We start from the raw sequence: 22,221 nt of genomic DNA, 5'->3' as shown, positions 1-22,221 counted from the left end.
TAGTTCACAATATTACAGTTTTTACTGTATGTTTGATCAAATAAATGCAGCCATGGTGAGCAGAAGAGATTCTATCAAAAACATTAACAAATCGTAATTATTATTTTGACACGTAGCCAAGTGAACATACTGGAAATTTGCATATTGTACCTAATAAACACACTGCAAAAGTACACTAATATGCTATCCTGTACTGAATACTAGTGTGTTGTGCGTACATATATCATGTATATGGAAATAATAGGTGGAGTGCAATGCGTTGTGGGATGCAAATGTTATCCATTTTTATCCATTTTTATTAATGAAAATGTGAAATACCAGTAGTATGCTGTTCTTACGGTGTCTTTTAATATAAAATTTCCCTTTAGTTACAATTTATTTGATAACAAACTGCTCCTGCTTTCCCCTTTCCTTCTGTTTCTCGGTCTAATGTTGGCTTTTCCAGTCCCTCGTTTCCTGACACTTCCTGTTGGGCTGTGTGTTTCCAGCTCTGCCGGCTCTTCTTTAACCTGTGCTGTTGGAGAAGCTGGACTGGATTTGAGCCTCTTGCTGGGAGAGGAGCGGTGTGCTGCGGGACAGGTGTGCTGATTCACACACACGGAGCACAGCGGTCCGACAGGTAAACACACCTGCTGCCCGAAACCAACCAGCAGCCAGTTGATCTCACTCCACAGATCTCTGCAGCGAGGGAAAAGGCAGGAAAGAAAATGGCTAAACTTTAATGACATTGTTTTGACGTTGCCTTGTAGAGATGAACGTTAGCAACAACAGGACCGAAAATAGAGGTTACCTTGGTAACCACTCCTCGAGAGCTCTCCGTGTCTCCTCTGGTGTCTTGGTCTCTTTCCTGGTCCATCCGAGCCTGTTTGAGATTCGGTGGACGTGGGTGTCCACGCCTACACACACACACACACACACACACACACACACACACACACACACACACACACACACACACACACACACACTAATATAAATACAGTATCTATAACTAAAAGAAATGAAAATGGTCAAACTTTAAATTTTGACTTGACAAAGCCTTGCCTGAAAGTCCACAAAGATTGAAAATCTTTCGGCGGTTTGAAGAAATATTTGAAGTTTTTAAGAATGTAGGGTGTTGCCAAAGAGTTCTCATTGGTTGCTAGGCTAGTTTATAGGGGACTGTTAGGTGGTTTCCATGGTACTCTGAATGGTTGCTAGGCAATTACTAGGGAGTACTAGGTGGTTGCTATTGAGTTTTGGCTGTTTTATAGGTAGTTGCTGTTTTATATGTGGTTTCTAGGGTGTTCTGACTGATTTGTAGGTATTCACTGTTTTATAGTTGGTTTCTAGGGTGTTCTGGGTGTATTATAGGTAGTTGCTAGGGTGTTCAGACTGTTTTATAGGTGGTTTCTAGGCTGTTCTGGTTTTATTATAGGTAGTTGCTAGGGTGTTCCGACTGTTTTATAGGTAGTTGCTAGGGTGTTCTGACTGTTTTATATGTGGATTATAGGGTGTTTAGACTGTTTTATAGGTAGTTGTTAGGGTGTTCTGACCGTTGTATATGTGGGTTATAGGTCGTTCTTACTGTATTATATGTGGTGTATAGGGCGTTCTGACTGTTTTATATGTGGTTTCTAGGGTGTTCTGGCTGTTTAATATGTAGTTGTTTGGGTGTTCTGACTGTTTTATAGGTGGTTTCTAAGGTGTTCTGGCTGTTTTATAGGTAGTTGCTAGGGTGTTCTGACTGTTTTATAGGTGGTTTCTAGGTTGTTCTGGGTGTTTAATATGTTGCTGCTGTTTTCTGCTGTTGTAGCTAGGCAATTGCTAGGGATCTCTGGTGGTTGCTAGTATGTTCTGAATTGCTGCTGTGCAGTTGCTAAGGTGTTCTGGCTGTTTTATGTGTAGTTGCTAGACTGGTCTGACTGTTCTGTAGGTGGTTTCTATGGTGTTCTGTCTGTTTAATAGATAGTTGCTAGGGTGTTCTGACTGTTTTATAGGTGGTTGCTAGGGTGTTCTGACTTTTATAGATGTTTGTACGGTGTTCTGACTGTTTTATAGGTGGTTGCTAGGGTGTTCTGACTTTTATAGATGTTTGTAGTGTGTTCTGACTGTTTAATCGGTGGTTTCTAGGGTGTTCTGACTGTTTTATAGGTAGTTGCTAGGGTGTTATGACTGTTTTATAGGTGGTTTCTATGGTGTTCTGGCTGTTTAATAGATAGTTTGCTAGGGTGTTCTGACTGCTTTATATGTGGTTACTAGGGTGTTCTGACTTTTATAGATGGTTTCTACGGTGTTCTGACTGTTTAATAGGTGGTTTCTAGGGCATTCTGACTGTTAATAGGTGGTTGCTAGGGCGTTCTGACTTTTTAAAGGTGGTTTTTAGGGCGTTCTGACTGTTTATATGTGGTTGCTATGGTGTATTGAGTGTTTTATAGGTGGTTTCTAGGGTGTTCCGACTGTTTATAGGTGGTTGCAAGAATTTTCTATAATGATTTTTCATCATTCATTATAAGAAAACCATATGTCTGATCGGGTAGAAAAGTTAAAGCAACTTGAGTCAGAACAGACAGAAACTTTGTCAAGCCAAGATGACGAGTTAACTTCCTCCTTACCGATGCCTGAAACCTGGTTCCAGGCGATGTCCATGGCCAGGTGGGCCATCTTGGGGCCGACACCCGGCAGACGTATCAGACCCTCCACTGTGTCAGGAATGTCTCCGCCAAACTCCTGCTGGATCAGAGCCGTGGCCTGTTTGATGTACTTCACCTTTGTCTGAGAGGACGGTTGAGAGTTTGTGATTGTTGAAATTAGTTGCTGCTCTGATTGTATATATATATTTATTTGAACAAATGTGCCATTTACCCTCCAGAAGCCCACTGGGTAGATGAGTTTGCCCAGAGTCTCGTCGTCCATGTTGAGTACGGCGTCCACGTTGAGGTCATGCTCGCGTAATCTCTGCATAGCACCAGCCGTCACATGATCTTTCGTTTGACTAGACAACATTAATGAGATCAGCACCTGGTAACGACGCACCTGTGGAAGGAAGAGAGAAAGCTGACTGGTTGTCGATTACCTCAGGAGGTCTGCCATTGGTTCTCGCTCACCTCAGGCGGGGCCTCTGTGTCGAAACATTTTTCTGCTCCCATTTGGTCCACAGGAGCATCCCGTCTGCTCCTCATCTCCCTGATATATGACAGCTGCGTTCTCCAATCACACGGCTCCCAGCGCTCCCTCTTTGGCTCCGCCCCTTCCTCCTCATACTCCACCTTCAAACGGCCCCGCCTTGGTGTCCTAGATGATGTCAGAGGGGCTTTATCATCCACGGTTTCTTCCTTTAATTTTGTGGTTGTGTTTTTGCAACTTGACAGAGTCTCTGTAAAAAAAAAAAGTAAATATGCATGAATAACAATGTAAAATATTCCGAAAAGCATTGTTTAAAATATTTGTATCTTTACTTGTGACGTTCATCTGACCTGCAGGAGTCTGTGCTTGTGTCTGCAGTGAAATACTCTGCTCGTGAACTTCTGCTTTCACTTTTGGAGGATCATCTTCTGATTTGAGCTCTTGCGCCATTCTGGATCTCAATCTACGGATTCCTCCCTTATATACAGCACTTTTCCCCATACTCTCAGTTGCAGAAGCGTCTAATACAGCTGTTGAATCGGTGAAATATGGAGAGTTCATTCTTGCAGTCAAACGACGAAACATATGCTACATAAACTCCAGACTGGCGCTAACATTCGTTCACATTACCTGACTTTACATCACAAATAAAAACTAAATTTTACATAAACACAAGACCAAAATCCATGTTGTCGAAACCGATGTCCGAATCCTGAATGAATCATTCTGTTGAGTGAGTCGAATCTTTACAATGAACTCGTCCAAAACACCGCTTTGAGCGAATCGTTTAGAAATCGGACTGAATGGATCCGAGCGGATATTTACAGAATGACAAAAAAGGAATCGCTGAATCGATTGTTTAATCGGGTTCATTAAAAACGAACTGTTCAGTTTCACAAGCGATACTCATTTGTAGTTTTTCAACACAGTCTGCGCATGTAAAGTGAACGCGCACTCACTGCTCTCGGAACTACAATTCCCTGCCGTCAGTGGTCACGTGACGTGTTTTTGTAGGAAGTGCATGCCCGTGTAAAAACATGACTTCCGGGGGGCAGTAAAGGGGGCTGGTGAGAGCTGGGGCAGTTTTTGCTGGATGAGACACTGTCACAAACAAATGCATAAATTGGGAGCGATTCAGCTGTATCTTTTGGTTATATCTTCTCGATATCAGCCCACCTCTATCATCCGCAGACGGTAAATAACAAGCGTGTTTGTTTGTTGCATTGGCTTGTTTATGTATTGATGCTGGTTTATTTATTTATTTCGCCTTGTTTATTTGTCCACAACGGGTATTTGCGCGTATTTAAACGGGTTATTTGGCTTTTTTATTGTCAAGTAATGCGACACTCAATTTTTAATTTTAAATGCACGCTTTTTTGTGTGCTTGGGCTGAACTGTCACGAGGTGTCAGACGTTTGACTTGTGTGCATTGTTTTTCAGCCCTGTTTTCATGACAAAAGAGGGCAATATTTCACTGGAATAGGCTGTTATTCATTTCCTAATTGAGGTATGACTTAGTTTATGTGTTTTTAGATCTCGGGGGTCATGAAAACATTCACATGCACGCGGAGATTTAATGAGGTCCAATGTAATGGAAATGTCATGTCACAAATCACACATGTAAGGTTGTTTGAAGGAGTTTTCTGACTCCTGGGGCCTATACCATAAAAAACGGTTTAGTTGGCTAGTCAGATATGTTTAAGCTTAGTTTGTGCCAATCCTGGGTTTTAGGTACCATTAAAGTGGTTTGGTTTGTAAGGTGCCCTATTTCATAGACAGCTCTTTTCTTTTTGTTGTGTAAATTTGTTTCATCATGTAATATTCTGCGATAGAGAGAATGAATCTCACTGCTTCTCTCCTGAGAAGTGAATCTCAGTTCCACTGATCCATAGCGTGTGATTGGCTGTTCACTACTGATGTCACAGCTAAACTCCTAAACTCAGGATCAAAGCCTGCTGACTAATCCTGCAACCCTGAGTTTGTTAAACTACCGTCATGGTACAGGCCCCTGGACCACACTGTGTGTGTGTGTGTGTGTGTGTGTGTGTGTGTGTGTGTGTGTGTGTGTTTTAGTTTATATATCAGTCCACAGACCCTCTTCTGTACTTTTGTGTACCTCCAGCTCCAGGAGGTCTAAAGTATCTTTCATTCTCTCATTCTGGGTCTGTCACAGGCGTGAAGATGAATAAACAGCCCAGTAAAGAGTCTCTGCGGGACAGGGTGAAGGGGATTTTTGGCCTCGGTCCGGCCCGCCCCCACAGCAAGCAGGCCGAGAGCAAACAGTCAGAGTTTATCATCACACTGGACATCCTGATGGTCAGAAACTGAACACTCACCTCTTCTGTACTTCTCCATGACCTTGTGTTCCTCATATATTCTCTCTTATCTCATCCTTCAGGAGCTTTCTCCAGAGTATGGCCTCCACCACCGGATCAAAGTCATCAACCATGTGTGCGAGCTTGCCAAATCCAAGAAGTTTGAGGAGGTGAGAGCGTGGAAGTGCAGCTGTGTGTTCATGCGTGCAGATAAATGGATCTAAAGTGTGTTGTGTATGTTTCAGCATGCGGTGGAGGCGTTATGGAAGGCTGTGGAGGATATGATGCAGCCTGAACAGCCGCCTGAAGCCCATCATGCAGTGCTGGTGCTGCTGAGAGCCATTATACAAGGACAGGTGTGCATTTTCAACACCTTATGAACAACAATGCAGTGCCCTTGGCTGCAAACACAGCTCACGTTTTCTTCATGTGTAGGGGGAGCGTTTGGGTCCATTAAGAGCGTACTTCTTTAAGATCATTCTGGACTATCAGCCCTCTAATGAAGATCTGGCTGAGAGACTGGAGGTGTTCAAGGCCCTCACGGAGAACGGGAAGGACATCACTTACCTAGAGGAGGAGATTGGTATGTTAGAGAGCATGGGCGTCGGAAGCAAATAAAAAGTGGGGGGGGTCCTCTCTCTCAGAATTTTTTTTACTTGAGGAAAGTTAGATGCCAGTTACATTAAATACAAATATACCGCCGTTTACTAAACGATTGATTGGGCCAGACGAATTTACGGAAATCACTGAGTTATTTAACATGGCTGTAGTGAATGGGTAAGACGCACGGCATCAAGTTTTGACGCAAATCGACCTTAGGTTCGAATCCGCCTTTTGCCACACTCGCTCTACTCCCTTTTCCCATCACATATCAGATCGGAAAGGCATTTATTTTCAATAAAAATTGAGAAAATATTAGAAAAGTGTAAATAAAGCGCCCAACGTGTTTAATAATACGTTTTTATCGTTTAGGGTTAGATAAACAGACGTGCTGAATTAGAGACGATATTGGTCGTAAAATGTGGGTGGGTCTTGTCCCACACACACACACACAATGGAGCCGACGCCCATGTTAGCGAGTATATTATATACAAACTGTATATACACTAAGGCCATGTTTACACCTGGTATTAATATGTGTTTATTAATCCGATCACAAGGTGTAAATACAGGTGTATATGGGGTCTAAAATGCTTTGCGCTCGTCCACTATCTACCACTTCGAGAGATAGATGAAAATGCATTTGACAGGATTGCTTTCGTAGTGTAAACACATGTGGTCGAATTTGTTTGAACAGCCACAAAAGACCGTCTACTCTCCTCCTACTGACAACATCATGGGAAGCGCGCTAGCCAGACGGGACTTAAATGTCGTTTTAAAGATGTTGAAGCCCAATGTTCTCTCACCATTCCTGATTTCTAACACACACTCACAGCGTTCGGCTGGACTTGTGGCTGTCAGAGCAGAAACTAAAGCTGGTGCTCTCTGTGTTTTTCCGTCGGGCACATTCATGTGTCAGTTGCCTGAGCTTATTTTGTCCATTAGATCAAAGATATGAAAAAGCCCAAACATTTACCTGCCCATAGACCCTCCCCTCAAAGAAATCAGGACAGAAGTGTTTGAAAGTGGACAAAAGAGATGGATTAAAACACCAGGCGGTGAACGGTGTTTACTTGTTATCCGATTGACCAAAACGCATCTTAATACCAGCCCTAAACAGGGCTTTAAACTCATTTACTCACCCTTATGTTGTCCCAAACCTTCTTTCTCCTGTCTGTCTGAGCTGCTTTTTTTTCCTTCCAAATAATGAATGTGAATAGTGTTGTTGAGCTTCACAACCTGATGTTTTCTTTCAGCTCGGTTTGTCTTGCTGTGGATGGAGATCGGTCTCTCCTCTGATTTCCTACATGTCCTTGTGAACCTGGTCAAATTCAACTCGTGCTACCTCGATGAGAACGTCTCCCTTATGGTCCAGTAAGAAAACATACACACATCAACTTCACGATTCTCATGATCTGAAATGAAAACATTTCGATCTAAAAGCTTCTGCTTGTGTTAGCTAAAAGCTAAACTGTTTTGTAGACATATATACACCACTGTTCAAAAGTTTGGGATCAGTAAGAAGAACAAAATTATAAATAAATATACCCCTGGTTTCACAGACGAGGCTTAATCTCAGACTAAAATGAATGTTTGAGCTGTTTTAACTGAAAGCATTTCCTAAGGGGGTGAAACACTCAGTTTCAGTCAATCTCATGTCAATCTTGAGTACCTATAGAGTAGTATTGCATCCTTCATATCTCCGAAAAGTCTTTAGTTTTTATTATATTTATAAAAGAAATATAGGCTGTACCGAGTCTTTCCGAAAAAAACGAGCGCCTGGAGGCGTATCGAGTGGGCGGAGCTAAAGAATGACGAGCGCAAAGTGGTGACGTCCTCAAGGGTGGAGAAACCCATGGCTATCTCAGCTAATAGATATATGATCCAGAATCATTCGGAGGCTGAAATAAATTGAACAGGAGAAACGGCAACAGCAGGACGTCCGTCTCTGTAGTGTGTACTGTATTTAGTGGCCTGTCAACATTTGTGTGTGTTTACTCGCAGTTTATGAGGACATGATTCGGTTTATGGACTATTGTATGCGACTAAACCTTAGCAGTAGCAAGCAAAATGGTTTTGCACGTCAGACTAGTGTAACGTTATACATAGAACAGCGATGGAGTAACCGTTAGCGCATTTGAATGACGAAGCACGCGATCGTGTGGTTTACTGATGTTTACTCACGCGACGAGCCAACAGCACAGACATTTGAAGCAGTTTTACTCACCGGCTGCGTCCAAAGCAGGACCGAACCTTTATCGCTGGGACCGCTCCGTCAAAAACACACTTCTTTGGTATGATTTGGTGAAGTCCTGACAGCAGTGAACGGTGGAGATCCACTTTGCGACGCAACTGAAGCGATGTTGTGAAGCTTCCCGTCATTTCTGTGTTCAAACAGTGCAGAAACAGTGTTCACGGACGACTGGATTTGCAGCTGAGAGAGTGTTTATGGCCGTGCATTTCCTCTCTCGCTCTGGTCACACGCGCGCGCACCCTACTGGGAGAAGAGCCCGTACGGCCCATACAAGGACCTTCCGCTCTGTCGACGTCAAGCCGAGCCATACTCGGAAAAAACTCTCCGAAACTTGTGAGAAACCGGAAGGAGTATTTTTGACACAGAAATACTCCATCAAACGTCCAACATTAGTTTTTGAAACTTTGTCTATGTTAAGGATGGGAATCCAAGTCTTTAACAGTGGAAAAAGCTCAGTATGCATGAAACAACATTTCACCCCCCCTTTAAATTATATCACTTGCCATTGTTTTGTCTTAAGATGCACACCAGTAAGGTTCTTTCTAATGTATGTTCAAAGCTACTTAAATATCCTAATTGAACTCAAGCCTAATCCTGGTCTAAATCCTGTCTGTGGAACCAAGGCTTATACTTTTATTGAGCATGGACACATTAAATTGATCAAAATTGACAGTACAGACATTTATAATGTTAGGAAAAGATTATATTTAGAATAAATGCTGTTGTTTTGAACTTTCTGTTTATCAAAGAATCCTGAAGTGATGTTTCCACAAAAATAAGAAACAACTTTTTTCAACATTGATGATAATCATAAATGTTTCTTGAGGATCAAATTTCAAAAGTCATTATATCAGAATGATTACTGAAGCATCATGTGACACTGGAGACTGGAGTAATGATGCTGAAAATTCAGCTTTGATCACAGAAATAAATTACATCTTACAATATATTCATATAGAAAACAGTTCTATCAAAATGTAAATATTATTTCACAATATGACTGATTTTACTGTATTTTTGATCAAATAAATGCAGCCTTGGTGAAAAAAAGAGAGCCTTTCAAAAACATTATTTCCTCAAAATTTTAAAAGCTTGTCTACATTTGCCAGTGTATGAATTTCTTTACAAAATAACATTTACAAAAAAAGTTTAAAATGGATGAATGGGTTCAGATTGTCAAGGATCCTGCACACATGTTCCTTAAAGTGTCCCAGCATGCACCTCATGAGATTGGTTGATGAATATCTGGAATCTAAAGGATCGAGAAGCTCAAATGTAACGTTGTTGAATAATGATTTGTGTCTCACAGGAAAATCTGCCTTCTGTGTAACCGGACGACTTCCTCCACAGATATTGAGGTACATCAGAGTGACACTTTGAGTTTTCAGGATCAAACCAGTGACAGCTGATCAGTTTATGTGTGTGTGTGTGTGTGTGTGTAGGTTGCGCTGCAGGTGTTAGACGCTGTGGTGTGTTATAACTGTCTGCCCTCCGACTCTCTGACGGTGTTCATCATCACGCTTTGCAGAACTGTTAACGTCAAAGAGTTCTGTGAGTCGGTTTGGAAGGTACCCAAAGAAATCCAGTCCATTTGATATATTCAGCCGGTTTTAAGAATATGTTGATGCGTCATATATTTAATGTGTTTCTCATAAGCATGCTTAGACTTCCTCTCACTTGATTCTTTTGTCTTGTTGTGTCTGTAGCTGATGCGTAAAGTGTTGGGGACTCACCTGGGTCACAGTGCCATATACACCATGTGCCGAATCATGGAGGAGAGGTACAGAGCGGCTTATAGCGATGTCAAGAGTACTTCAGAACCGTCCACACAAGTTGAATTTGGTCTGAATTCGTATTGAACCGTTCGGTACGAGGCTTTCGGTTCGGTACGCGGTACGCATTATGTACCGAACGGTTCTTGGACTAATTAATTAACTTGGAAAATAAAAAAGTGTGTGAAATGTAATATTATGCATTCAACAAGGTAGCCCAATAACCAAAACGACCTAACAGGCAATGCCCCTGACACCGCCGAAGAGAAAAAAAAAGCACCAAATATGTTTTAGGCTGCTCAGTCAGGTGCTCGTTTACTCAGTAGGCTACGCGCTGAATGCTCGTCGCAAAATGGCTATTGCGTTTAACAGACCAGAAATAGAAGATCCTCCAATAACCAACAGGTCTGGTGTTTGGGTGAACTTTTGAATTCTCTGTAAGCTATGATGGTGTTGGCAAGAGTGATGGATAAAAAAAACAACAATGGTATGTCGCAGTTGATGGTACAGCAGCGGGAATAATTCATGTCATGTCAATCAACTCATTTACGCCGACAACAAGACGATAAAAAGGAGAAACAGCCACAAACAATCCCAGCAGCATTTAGACAGACATTTCCAACTTATTCAAATGGAGAAAGATATCACCGCGGCGAGTGGTCCATTTATAGCCGCGGATATGTCTGCAGTGCGTAGTCTATGCGGTGCGTATTTTTTCCGTACCCATGTTAACGGTTGCGGACTGAAAACGCAGCATATGTGAAAGGACAACAGGGCGTGCGGCTCCTGCACCGCATACGCAGCGCAAAACGCACCGCAGACGGAGTTTTAAGAACGTGCTTACAGTAATTGAGCCGCGTTACAATGTTCCTTCACGAGCCCATTTCAGCCAGTAATTCCTGCTTTGTACTAAAAAACAAAAGCCCAAATAGAGAACCAATTGGCCAAAGCAACAGCGGTTGCTCTGACAACAGACGGCTGGACGTCAAGGGCTACACAAAGCTACCTGACTGTAACGGCACATTACATTACCGATGAATGGGAGCTGAACAGCCATGTTCTTCAGACACGCCCCCTTGAGAGTCACACAAGTGAGGATTTGGCCAAAGGGATGACAGAAGCAGTAGTGTGTGAAAAAAATGTGGAGAGAGCTAAAGTAAAAAAGGTAATTTATCTGCCAATTTTTTCTTTTTGCTGTATCTGAAACATACCGATCCGTACCGAACCGAACCGTGACACCAGTGTATCGTATCGAACCAAACCGTGAATTTTGTGAACCGTTCAGGGGTGGTAAAGTACTCAAAAGTTATACTCGAGTGAAAGTATATATACCTAAATAAAAAAATACTCCAGTAAAAGTAGAAAGTCCTCTATTCAAACATCGCTTGAGTAAAAGTACAAAAGTATCAGATTTAAAACGTACTCAAGTACCGAAAGTAAATATTCAAATTAACTGTAAATATCAATAATTAAGCAGATAAAATCTTTTGGGACTGATATGCAATGCTTTAATTGAACAAATGATAAGATTAGATACTGCAATTAAGAATTTGTTAGATTTGCAATTAATTGGAGACAATGAAGCACCTTAACGCAGTATAGGGGTTAAACTTAAAATAGACATGTTCCATAACATTAGCTCCATAAAACAGATGAGGAGCAAGATACTATTAACTAATTCAAAATTATAGTCATGTGCCTCAACAAGTAAAGTCATACTATAATTTTGCTTATAATTTTGATTAATTAAACAGACAACTGAGAGTCGGAATGCATGGCTTTGAATACATGAATTTACATTATTAGTTAATGTAATATGTTTTTAGGGAATTAATGATGTCAATAGCAATTCATATATTACTTAATCTATTAATCATAGAGAATGTTCATTAGTTGCTGATGCAGTAATCATTAATAAATGGTTTAGTTCTTCATTAGTAATACATTAACTCATGATTATCTGTGCATTGGTTAGGCATGAATTATAATAGTGCACCTGTATTGTAAAATGTTTCTGATGTTTTCATAGTAAATAGTGTGCCGCAAAATAAAAAAAGTTGGGGAAACACTGAGCTAACGTTAGTGTGGCAAACCTGACTTGTCAGCTTTTCCAAGTCTATACCCGACTGGATCATCCATGAATGACCAGACCGGTTTGGAAATCAAGTGTATTAAATACTTAATACTTGGAGCGGGCATGGGGAAATGTATTGGAGTAAAAAGTAAACTTTGCCTTTAATATTGTAGTGGAGTAAGAGTAAAAGTAGATGCAAATAAAATATACTCAAGTAAAGTACAGATCCCCGAAAAAATACTTAAGTAAAGTATCAAAGTATTTTTACCTGATTACTTACCACCCCTGGAACCGTTACACCCCTAATATATATATATATTGATTGTCTTTTGAAAAGGCATCTGTAATAATAAACTAAGTGCAATGTAGTGTTGTCAAAAAATATTTTTTTTCGATATGTATCGATACTGAAATTTATGAAATGCTTCCAATACTCTTTCCACAGAATAGATTCATGACACCAGCTGCTCTTTCTCTCTCTCTCTCTCTCATCTCTCCGATAGCAAGTGACACACAAACCCACCTCCGGTCACTCACTCGTTTTATTTGCTCCGGATGAATATTGTTGCGGTGACAGGGCTTGAATCGTGGGATTGGCCATATTGTGCAGTCAAATACACACAAAATAATGTAAAAAATGTTAATATAAACAGTCAGTTATGCACAGACGCATGTGTAGCAGTATAATGGATCTATGCGTCAGGTCTTAAAGTGACAGCAGTGACAGAGCCTAATAAACCTGCTGCCAAATTATGAGATGATAATAGAAATATCTATAAAATTGTGGACAGTGAAAATGCTGAGTGGCTAGTAACTGAGCAAAAAATGTATTAAAGCCCTGTTTATAAAATGTTTTAATCTGTGTTGGGGAAAGTTACTTTTTAAAGTAATGCATTTCCATATTCAGACATTCAGTTACTACCTAAAAAGTAACTGTTACTTTGTTACTTTTTATTTACATTAATGTTATGTTACTTTTGCGTTACTTCTCACTTGGGCTGACTTGTTTTTTAATGACAAAAACAAACCTTTCAGCTGTGCTGCCATTTTGGATCACAAAATAATACGACACAAGAGATAAAAGTTCCTGATTTCTCTCAACATGTGAACAGGAGAGCTGTCAGTCAGTAAATAGGAAAACAAAATAACTTTGTTACCACTTCGATTACTTGTAATGTGTTACCCCAACACTGTTCATAATACTAAATACATATATTTTTATATTATTATTAACATAAGTCTAATTTCCTTAAATGAGTTTAAAGGTCATGTTAAATCTATAGAACATGAGTCTATCCACACATGCAAATGTTTGAATTAATGTCATTTTTATTTAATTGAAATGCACTTGACTTGTCTTTTCCTTGTTTTGTGTTTGTTTTGCGATTGTGTGATTTAATTTGTTCTGCTATCTTGGCCCGGTCTCTCTTGAAAAGGAGATTCTATATCTCAATGAGACTAACCTGGTTAAATAAAGGTAACCCCCCCCCCAAAAAAACACTGAATTATGTGTGTCTGTGATTTAGGGTGTACTCAGAGGACGCCGCTCTTCTCAGGGGTGCTGTGTTTTTTGTTGGTATGGCGCTGTGGGGGGCTCACAGACTCCCTGCCCTCAAAAACACCCCCACTTTGGTCCTGCCTTCCTTCTACAAGGTGTTTACGAATGTGCCTTCAGTTTGTGTTTTTATACACATTATTAAACCTACTACTGTTTAACCTCTGACCTTTGTGCCCAGGCCATGAGCTGCTCTAATGAGGTGGTGTCCTATGAGATCGTGCTATCCATCACGCGGCTCATTAAGAAGTACGGCCGAGAGCTGCAGGTGGTGACGTGGGACATCCTGCTGTCCATCATAGAGAGACTTCTGCAGCAGATACAGGTACACACACACACACACACACACACACACACACACACACACACACACACACACACACACACACACACACACACACACACACACACACACACACACACACACACACACACACACACACACAGGGCCGTACCCAGGATTTTCTAAATACCGAGGTCCAAATATGAACTTTGGAGGGTTTGAAAAAAAAAACATTTCCCTCCTTTACATATGCATTTTAAGGCATAAGAAAATCAAAGAATCAGCTAACTGTAGCGTTTAAACCATGTCAGTGTGCAGTATGAATTATTTTAAAAAGACAACAGATTTTTATAAATGAGAATCTGGTTAAATGTTGCAAAAAGATTAGACTCCAAATTAGAAAATCAGAAAATCTGTTTTGTTGTTAAATTGAGCCAAAGAAGACATATGTGTGACTCCGTCTTTGAAAACCTAGCTAAAGTAAATTTTTGTGATTTACATTATGTAAAGAACATTATTTGAACATATAACCTTGATATATTTAATGTTGAATGATTAAGATCATGTCAAAGATAGAAATCAATGTGGAAATATAACCAATGAGTGAAATCTAAATTTGATGCTCCTAATCTCAATATTAGTTTATGAGACTTTAGCCTGGATTTCACAGACAAGAATCACATTATGTGTAGCAATTAGGAATATATTGTAGGCAAATGCTTTTTCTATTCTGAGCACATTGGGCTACCTGCTCTTTCTGTCTCATCGCCATCATCTTCTCTCTTTCTTTTTTCCCCAGTCTCCTTCTCTTGCCCTGTATCTTTTCTCTTTTCAAAGCTGAGCTTTGTTTGAAGCAGTCTTTTCATTTTTGTCTGTATCGGTAAAAACAAAGTTGTAAATGTAAATTTACTGAAGGCATCCAAGAAAACCAGGTAAAGAAAACGTTATTAGTTTGCATCCCTGATTATTAAGCGCTCTCGCGGTGTTGTGATGTCAAATATCAGTCGTTGTTCGAAGCGCCGGTTGGTGGTTGTGGCATTTGTCCCGCCTCTCCTCCACTGTGATTGGACATTGATGTTCACCCAATGTTGAACTGTGGGCGCTCAACGCGTAATGGTAAAAATGGACAAAACCTGCCAGCTGTTGGCGCTATTGAAAAGTGCGGCGCATCCATTGGAAACAATTGAAAACATATGCCGGGCGAGGCGAGAACACCTGTTTGCACACGCTGCCTTAATAGGCTATTATTTTGCAACTTCTATTATGTACACCTCGGAGAATTACCGAGGTCCGGACCTCGGGGACCTCAATGGTGGGTACGGCCCTACACACACACACACACACACACACACACACACACACACACACACACACACACACACACACACACACACACACACACACACACACACAGACCCTAAACCTACCCATCACAGGAAACATTCTGCATTTTTACTTTCTCAAAAAAACTCATCCTGTATGATTTATAAGCATTTTGAAAAGTGGGGACATGGGTAATGTCCTCATATTTCACTCTCTCCTGTCATACCCATGTCATTATACACATTTGTGTGCTCATATGTCACAAAAACATGCCCACAAAGATATGCGCACACACACACACACACACTACACGTTTTTACACCTGTAGATCGTTTGCTTGGTTCCGAAACAGGTTCAAATTATTAGGGGTTAAAAACAATGTTGCGATTTCTTGGTTTTCGCTTCGCCTTCACAAAGCAATATTTCTAGTCAGACCAAAATGTATAAATACAAGTCACGATGCGAGTAAACAGTCCTCGCTGTTTGTGTTTCGGGATTCTGCTCATTCGTCAGGATGGATAGATAGCAGCTCTGCAGGGCCTTATTGTGGCTTTCTTTCTAACTGTTGCGCAGGAATCAAGGCTTCATTGGGACAACATTTGTACCATGTACATATTTAAGAGAAGAGCAATTACCGGTAGGTGGTATTTTAACCCTCTGATGCATGTAAACATTAATTTGTTTACTTTAAAACAATAGCTATGTTTTCATCCACTTATTTTTATGCTCATTTTAGGATATTGCATAAAAAAAAACATGCATCAGAAGGTTCAAATGAAAAGGCTCACTTCATCTTTGCTCCAGGGTTACTCACGATTCATTTTAAGAGGCATTAACAAAGGAAAAACTTAAGCTTTTTATGCAACATACTTAAAGGGTTAGTTCACCCAAAAATGGAAGTGTGATGTTTATCTGCTGACCCCCAGGGCATCCAACATGTAGGTGTGTTTGTTTCTTCAGTTGAACACAAATGAAGATTTTTAACTCAACCGTTGCTGTGTGTCGGTCATATAATGCATGTGAATGGGTAACAACTCTATGAGAGCAAAACAAACAAACAAATAAACATGCTTAGGCAACGCACACAAAAACCCTGCTGCTCCTGACGACACACTGATGTCTTAAGACACGAACCGATCGGTTTCTGTAAAAAACAACAGTATTTGTGTTTTTTTTTACCTCATATCCAGACGAATCTCATCAAGTTTTCCCATCGGCTGTAACTTCCGTCTGGTGAGGTCAAACTGCGTGATCATATATATATATATAGATTCCTCATTAGTGCCTGCGCGGATCGGTTGAATGAGGAATCTACATTTTATATATATATATAATTGCGGCGCTATTTCACCTCACCAGACGGAAGTAATGAAGGATGGGAACACTTGATGAGACTCGTCGAGATATGAGGTAAAAAAATAACAAATATTGTTGTTTCTCACAGAAACCGGTCGGTTTGTGTCTTAAGACATCAATGTGTCGTCAGGAGCAGCAGGGTTTTTGTGCACGTTGTCTAAGCATGTTTTTTTGTTTGTTTGTTTTGCTCTCATAGAGTTGTTACCCAGTCACATGAATTATACGACTGAGTTGAGTTAAAAATCTTCATTTGTGTTCTGCTGATAAACATCACATTTTTGGGTGGACTAACCCTTTAATTACCCATCATATATTGTGATACAGCCTTGTTTGTTGGGTCGGATCGCCCTCTCACTACAAGCGAACTGCTCCAGAGTTTGTTTTCAAGCAGCCCGAGACTCTCTCGCTCAGGTGATCTCTGACCGTGTTTGTCTCCTGTGTTCAGACGATGGGCAGTCCCGATCTGAAGGTGATCGTGTATGAGCTACTTAGCACCGTCGAGGAGCTGTACGAGCAGAACGACTTCCACGGATCCTCACAGAGGTTCTTCAGCCTGGTGGAGAAGTGCGCCGATAAACGTCCCGTGAGTTTGGCTTGCTCTCTGTAACGTCTGTCCTCTTCTGAAACCGTCTGGCTTGACTGACTGTTGTTGAATCTCTCTGGCAGGACGCGTCCGTGTTGACGCTGATTTCCTACAGAGCTCAGTCCATCCAGCCGGCCAAAGACGGGTGGCTGCAGAACCTCCTGAAACTCATGGAGAAGTTCTTCAGGTCTGGAAACGTTTTATTTATGTAGCCCTTTGTACAATACTGGCTGTATAAAAGTAAAATAACATTGAATCATTCATTCAAGAGATTCATTCCAAAACGCTGATTCAGCAAGTAATGAAAAGAGAAGTCTTTATAAGTGAGTCATTGAATCATTCATTCAAGAGATTCATTCAAAACCACTGGTTCATACAGTAATGAAACAAGTGAAATCTTTATGAGTGAGTCATTGAATCATTCATTCAAGAGATTAATTCAAAAACGCTGATTCATCCAGTTAAACAACAAAAACAGTCTTAATGAGTGAGTCATTGAATCATTCATTCAAGAGATTCATTCAAAACCACTGGTTCATACAGTAATGAAACAAGTGAAGTCTTTATGAGTGAGTCATTGAATCATTCATTCAATAGATTAATTCAAAAACGCTGATTCATCCAGTTAAACAACAAAAACAGTCTTAATGAGTGAGTCATTGAATCATTCATTCAAGAGATTCATACAAAAACACTGATTCATCCAGTTAAACAACAAAAACAGTCTTAATGAGTGTGTCATTGAATTATTCACTTGAGAGATTTGTTTAAAAACGCTGATTCATCCACTGTTATATGCAGTGCAGCTCTATAAAACGTAGTGTCATTCATGTTTTAAACATATCAAGAATAATCTCTCTCTTTCTCTCTGTCAGGAATGAGAGCCGTTCTATGATCAGGATCAAGATTCTGAACATCCTGTCCTTCGTGCTCAGCACAAACCGGCAGCTCTATGAAGTCAGTCCTCAAACACACACGGACCTCTGTGTGTTCGTGAGTTTCTGGCTGCGGTCACATTTCTCTTGAACATCTGTGCTCTGTTTGACTAGGAGGAGCTGATCGAGGTGGTGGTGATTCCTCAGCTGGGGCAGATAGCTGAAGATCGAGACCTGTCCGTCAGGAAGCAAGCCACGCAGCTATTGGTGGATCTAGCCGAGGGCTGCAACACGCATCACTTCAGCAGCCTGCTGGACATCATCGAGAAGGTAACGTTTCATGCTTTCCAATTTTTTCCATTTTGAAATTATAAAATTAAAAAAAATGGTACACATTTTTAAATGCGTAACACCATGTCCTAACTACACGTGACGCGATAGGATGCCAGCGAAAAGCAACTTGTCTGTCCACACCAGACACGACATGACTACAAGATGCAACAAATCAATCAAAAACTCCGGCCAATCAGAACAGCGTGTGGGCGGGCTCTAGCGGCAAGTGCCCGGCACCAGAGATTAATCTTGACGGCACTCGCAAGGAAATTCTACATTATCAAATTCACAAATATTACACCATTTAAACTGCTAAAATACACACTGAGTTACTAAAACAATCGTTGTCATAGAACTTGTTTGTTGTTCAAAGTTTGAACGCTTTTGTTTCAGTGTGTTTAATTTCAAGATCTGAGGTGAATTATCCTTTGCTGCTTTAGTATGACAAAGCTGGGAGCGCTAAATAATATTCAGAGTACCATACACATTTTTAACATTAAATAAAGCACATAAACACTACCTGAGATTACCATTGCCATGTTTTGTGTTGTTCCAGCCGTGACATCGCACAAAAATAGAAACCGTTTCTAAAATAGATTCATCGAGTGTTGCCGTCGCGGCTAGTTAGGACAAACCAGGGTTTTTCCTGGGTCGGAAATGGTCTTCGGTGGTGGCTGACCAGTCATGGTCATCCACACACACGCATGCACGCGCACACACACACACCAACAGTAAAAGTACCTACCCGCATGATCTGTGAGCCCAATACTCACAATAAATGTTAAATAAATGCTAACATTTTTTTTGCTCATCCAATTTTGATTTCTCATTATGTATGATGTCTTGATGTTTGTTTCTTTAGTTCCTCATTTTTACACAGTTTGCATGGTTTACTGATTCATTATTTTGGCAACAATTATTAAAAAGCAGCATTAAAAATTTAATAACAAATTAAGTCTAATTCTCTGCCATAAACAATTACATTTGCGTTGTTCTGCTTTCACCTTATTCCGGAAAAACTAAAATTTTCTGTGGTAATTTACTACACATTATCAAATACTCAAAATAAAAACAGGAAAATACTGTGGATTATTAAGACTAATTCTTACTAACCCCTCTTATTTAATGGGGTAAGCACTCTTGCATTCTCATTTCAGAGTTGTTGGTGAGTAAATGATAACACCGATTCGTGAGTTCAGTGTTGGACAGATCAGTTCATTAAAATGAATCGGTTCAATTAATTGATTGAAAGATTGATCATAGAAAACACTTCATAAGGATATTTTTCCGTTTATTTAAAAGTATGGGTTATGTCAGCTGCATGTGCAAAACGTCTGTCAAAAGAGCTGCGATTTTCGAGCATCCAGCAGTAATTCAGGGAAAATATTGTGCTAACGCGCCACGTGGCGCACTGATTCAGTCTTCAGACCTTTTACCATTTTGTCAGTTCTGTTGATTTTGATTTATATGTGCGAGTGAGAAAGAGAGAGAACGGAGATGGTTTTGAAGACAGAGTGTGGGGCTATCTGCTCGTTCTCCGTCAATCAGTTAGCGAGGGCGCACGTTAACTGAATGTCAGAACGAGCAGAGAGTCACGCGCATTAGTAATCTACATCAATTTATAAATCACAATAACACATCAAATAAGGCTTTGGCGGGACAAAAATTTACTTTGGTGGCCGCCAAAAAAAATTTAAATGTAGGAAAAACCCTGCAAACTCGAATTAACATGGAAAAGAAACCTTTTATCACGTGTCGCGTGTAGTCAGAACACGGTGTAAGGGAAAGAATGCTTTTTCAGGCCATTTAAATAGTCCTAATAGAGGTTACGAAAAGAATATGAGGTTATTAAAATGTGATATTTCTTTAAAATTAGGTTTTGAGATGTAAATCATTCAGGCCATTTGCTGGCTGTTCATTATTACTGTCAGCATCCACAGGGACATGTGTCATAGGAATGCAATAATATATCGTTAAACGATATATCACGATATAAAAATGTGCCGATATGTATCGTTGATGAAAATGATGCAATATAGAGTTGTTTTATCCAAGGCTCAACTTAATGTAGTTGGCCTATTTATAAGGTATAACTCACCCAAACAAATGTAAACTCTGTCATCATGCACTTACCATCATGTTGTTTTTCGTTTAGATATTCTTTATGAAACCTGAGGGATTTCTGTTCCTCCATTTAAAGTCCATTATTCCTCTCACACTTAAAAGATCCAAAAAAAAAACTAACTAGTGTATAATCCAAATCCAAGTCTTCTGAAGAGACTCGAAGACTTATGATGAACAGATTTACAACGACGCACATACTGAATTGAACACGGATGTTCAAACGATTGACACGAGAAAACAACAGACGAGTGAGTAAATGCAGAATTAAACCTCTTGGACCAGCTAAACATTTATAGTTTGAGAGCGGTCATTTTGACGAGCTTTCTTGTGATTAGAGCTGTGACGGATTGCATTGATCATCTGAAGCACACACACTGCTCAAAGTCAAAGCGCAAACAGCATTTAAATCATGATTCTGCAAAGCATTTTAGATGGTTTATTCTTATATGTATAGCGCATTAATAGTGGGAGAGGCAGGACACTAAGAGCACTGGGAGAGATGCTGCCTGTGTGTAAATAATGCCTGAGGGGAAAAAATAAAAGTTTACAGAGTTTCAGTGACATTTTTACTAGGGCCGGGACTCGATTAAAAAAATTAATCTAATTAATTAGAGGCTTTGTAATTAATTAATCGAAATTAATCGCATTTTAATTGCATATAAATATTTGACCTTATTTGTGATATTTGAGGCTCGATGTGCTGCGGTGATACGCAGATTCCTTGATGTATAGCTTGCACACAACCATGCTCTTGTCGACGCTTCCATCCTTTCATTTTTTTAAACAAAATTTCCCATCACGGGGCCAAGCAAAGCGGTCTCATCAGCTTCTTCATTCATGTTCACACTGGTTTGTTGTTGTCATGACTCGTGAGCGCTAGTTGGTGTTCCAGTATAATCGGTCCGTCGAAACTCATTCATTGAAAAACGTTCCGCGGTGCAAAAATAAGTGTGGTTAAATTTTTTATTTTTTTTGCGTAATTAATTAACGCGTTAAAGTCACGTAATTAATTAATCTTAATTAACGCGTTAAAGTCCCGGCCCTAATTTTTTACATTAAATGACTATATATAATGTTGAGTATAATAATTAATGTTGCAATGGGGGAATATTTGTTGGTCCTAATAATAATAATACACAATTAATAATATTATTTTAATAATAATAAAAAAGTAAAATATGAAAATTTCATGTTGGCTTAAAATATCAGGATACACATCGTATTGTGAGTTCAGTATCGTGATATATATCGAATCGTGACGCGAGTGTATTGTTACACCCCTGTTAGCTACGCATAAATTATTACTCTTTTTGCAACACAAAAACACTATTTGTGTATTCAGCAGCCTTTCCATTACATTTGTTCAAGAGTCACTTCCAGCGAACAAAATAGAAATGGAATTGGAAGTTAATGCCACTGTGGCTCTTTTATTTAGTATAATAACTTCGTTTTCAAATGTATTATACAATTATAATATACATTTATTTAACTATATTATTACATTTATATTAGGTTTAAATTAGTACTAGTTTGAAAACAGTATCAAGTTTGCTGGTGATTGACCACGAGCACATAATTCAGATTTGTTTTGAGCAAGGAATTTATTCAGTAAATGTGTTTTCATCATACTCTATGCAGTGTTGTGTTCTTACCACATAATACAATAAAA

General features: G+C 39.9%; 3 protein-coding genes across 7 annotated transcripts in view; 2 read left to right on the top strand and 1 right to left on the bottom strand.

Annotated features, from left to right (window-relative positions):
• Window positions 1–2,900, top strand: part of dcaf15 (DDB1 and CUL4 associated factor 15) — a 100,331-nt gene extending 97,431 nt beyond the window's left edge. The window contains exon 10 of the mRNA XM_067440794.1: window positions 2,873–2,900. Within this exon, the coding sequence (XP_067296895.1) occupies window positions 2,873–2,900 (28 nt within the window). The remainder of the gene's footprint in view (window positions 1–2,872) is intronic.
• nthl1 (nth-like DNA glycosylase 1) lies at window positions 292–4,015 on the bottom strand. Of its 4 annotated transcripts, none has more exons than XM_067440800.1 (7): window positions 3,736–4,015; window positions 3,438–3,635; window positions 3,087–3,355; window positions 2,845–3,015; window positions 2,595–2,754; window positions 791–896; window positions 292–678 (listed from the first exon to the last, which is right to left on the bottom strand). In XM_067440800.1, the coding sequence occupies exons 2-7, from the start codon at window positions 3,604–3,606 to the stop codon at window positions 369–371; spliced, it is 1,185 nt and encodes a 394-aa protein (XP_067296901.1). In that variant the 5' UTR covers window positions 3,607–3,635; window positions 3,736–4,015; the 3' UTR covers window positions 292–368. The 4 variants fall into 4 exon arrangements, with proteins under 4 accessions (XP_067296901.1, XP_067296898.1, XP_067296899.1 ...); XM_067440797.1 differs by having other exon boundaries at window positions 3,771–4,015; XM_067440798.1 differs by having other exon boundaries at window positions 3,456–3,635; window positions 3,771–4,013.
• Window positions 4,016–4,142: 127 nt separating this feature from the next.
• tsc2 (TSC complex subunit 2) overlaps window positions 4,143–22,221 on the top strand; it is a 77,286-nt gene continuing 59,207 nt past the window's right edge. The window contains exons 1-15 of one of the 2 annotated variants that reach the window (XM_067440789.1): window positions 4,143–4,299; window positions 5,279–5,421; window positions 5,504–5,590; window positions 5,666–5,776; window positions 5,856–6,003; window positions 7,277–7,394; window positions 9,584–9,632; window positions 9,717–9,842; window positions 9,981–10,054; window positions 13,647–13,773; window positions 13,857–14,000; window positions 17,083–17,220; window positions 17,304–17,407; window positions 18,096–18,177; window positions 18,270–18,425. In XM_067440789.1, the coding sequence (XP_067296890.1) occupies window positions 5,287–5,421; window positions 5,504–5,590; window positions 5,666–5,776; window positions 5,856–6,003; window positions 7,277–7,394; window positions 9,584–9,632; window positions 9,717–9,842; window positions 9,981–10,054; window positions 13,647–13,773; window positions 13,857–14,000; window positions 17,083–17,220; window positions 17,304–17,407; window positions 18,096–18,177; window positions 18,270–18,425 (1,599 nt within the window). In that variant the 5' untranslated portion in view covers window positions 4,143–4,299; window positions 5,279–5,286. Of the gene's footprint in view, window positions 4,300–5,278; window positions 5,422–5,503; window positions 5,591–5,665; window positions 5,777–5,855; window positions 6,004–7,276; window positions 7,395–9,583; window positions 9,633–9,716; window positions 9,843–9,980; window positions 10,055–13,646; window positions 13,774–13,856; window positions 14,001–17,082; window positions 17,221–17,303; window positions 17,408–18,095; window positions 18,178–18,269; window positions 18,426–22,221 lie in introns of those variants that run through there. The other variant, XM_067440788.1, reaches the window with a different exon arrangement.

This window comes from Pseudorasbora parva, chromosome 4, assembly GCF_024679245.1.
Source record: "Pseudorasbora parva isolate DD20220531a chromosome 4, ASM2467924v1, whole genome shotgun sequence".
Lineage (NCBI taxonomy): Eukaryota > Metazoa > Chordata > Actinopteri > Cypriniformes > Gobionidae > Pseudorasbora > Pseudorasbora parva.
Note: the sequence above shows the minus strand (reverse complement) of the source record. Positions and strands in the feature narration are given on the sequence as shown.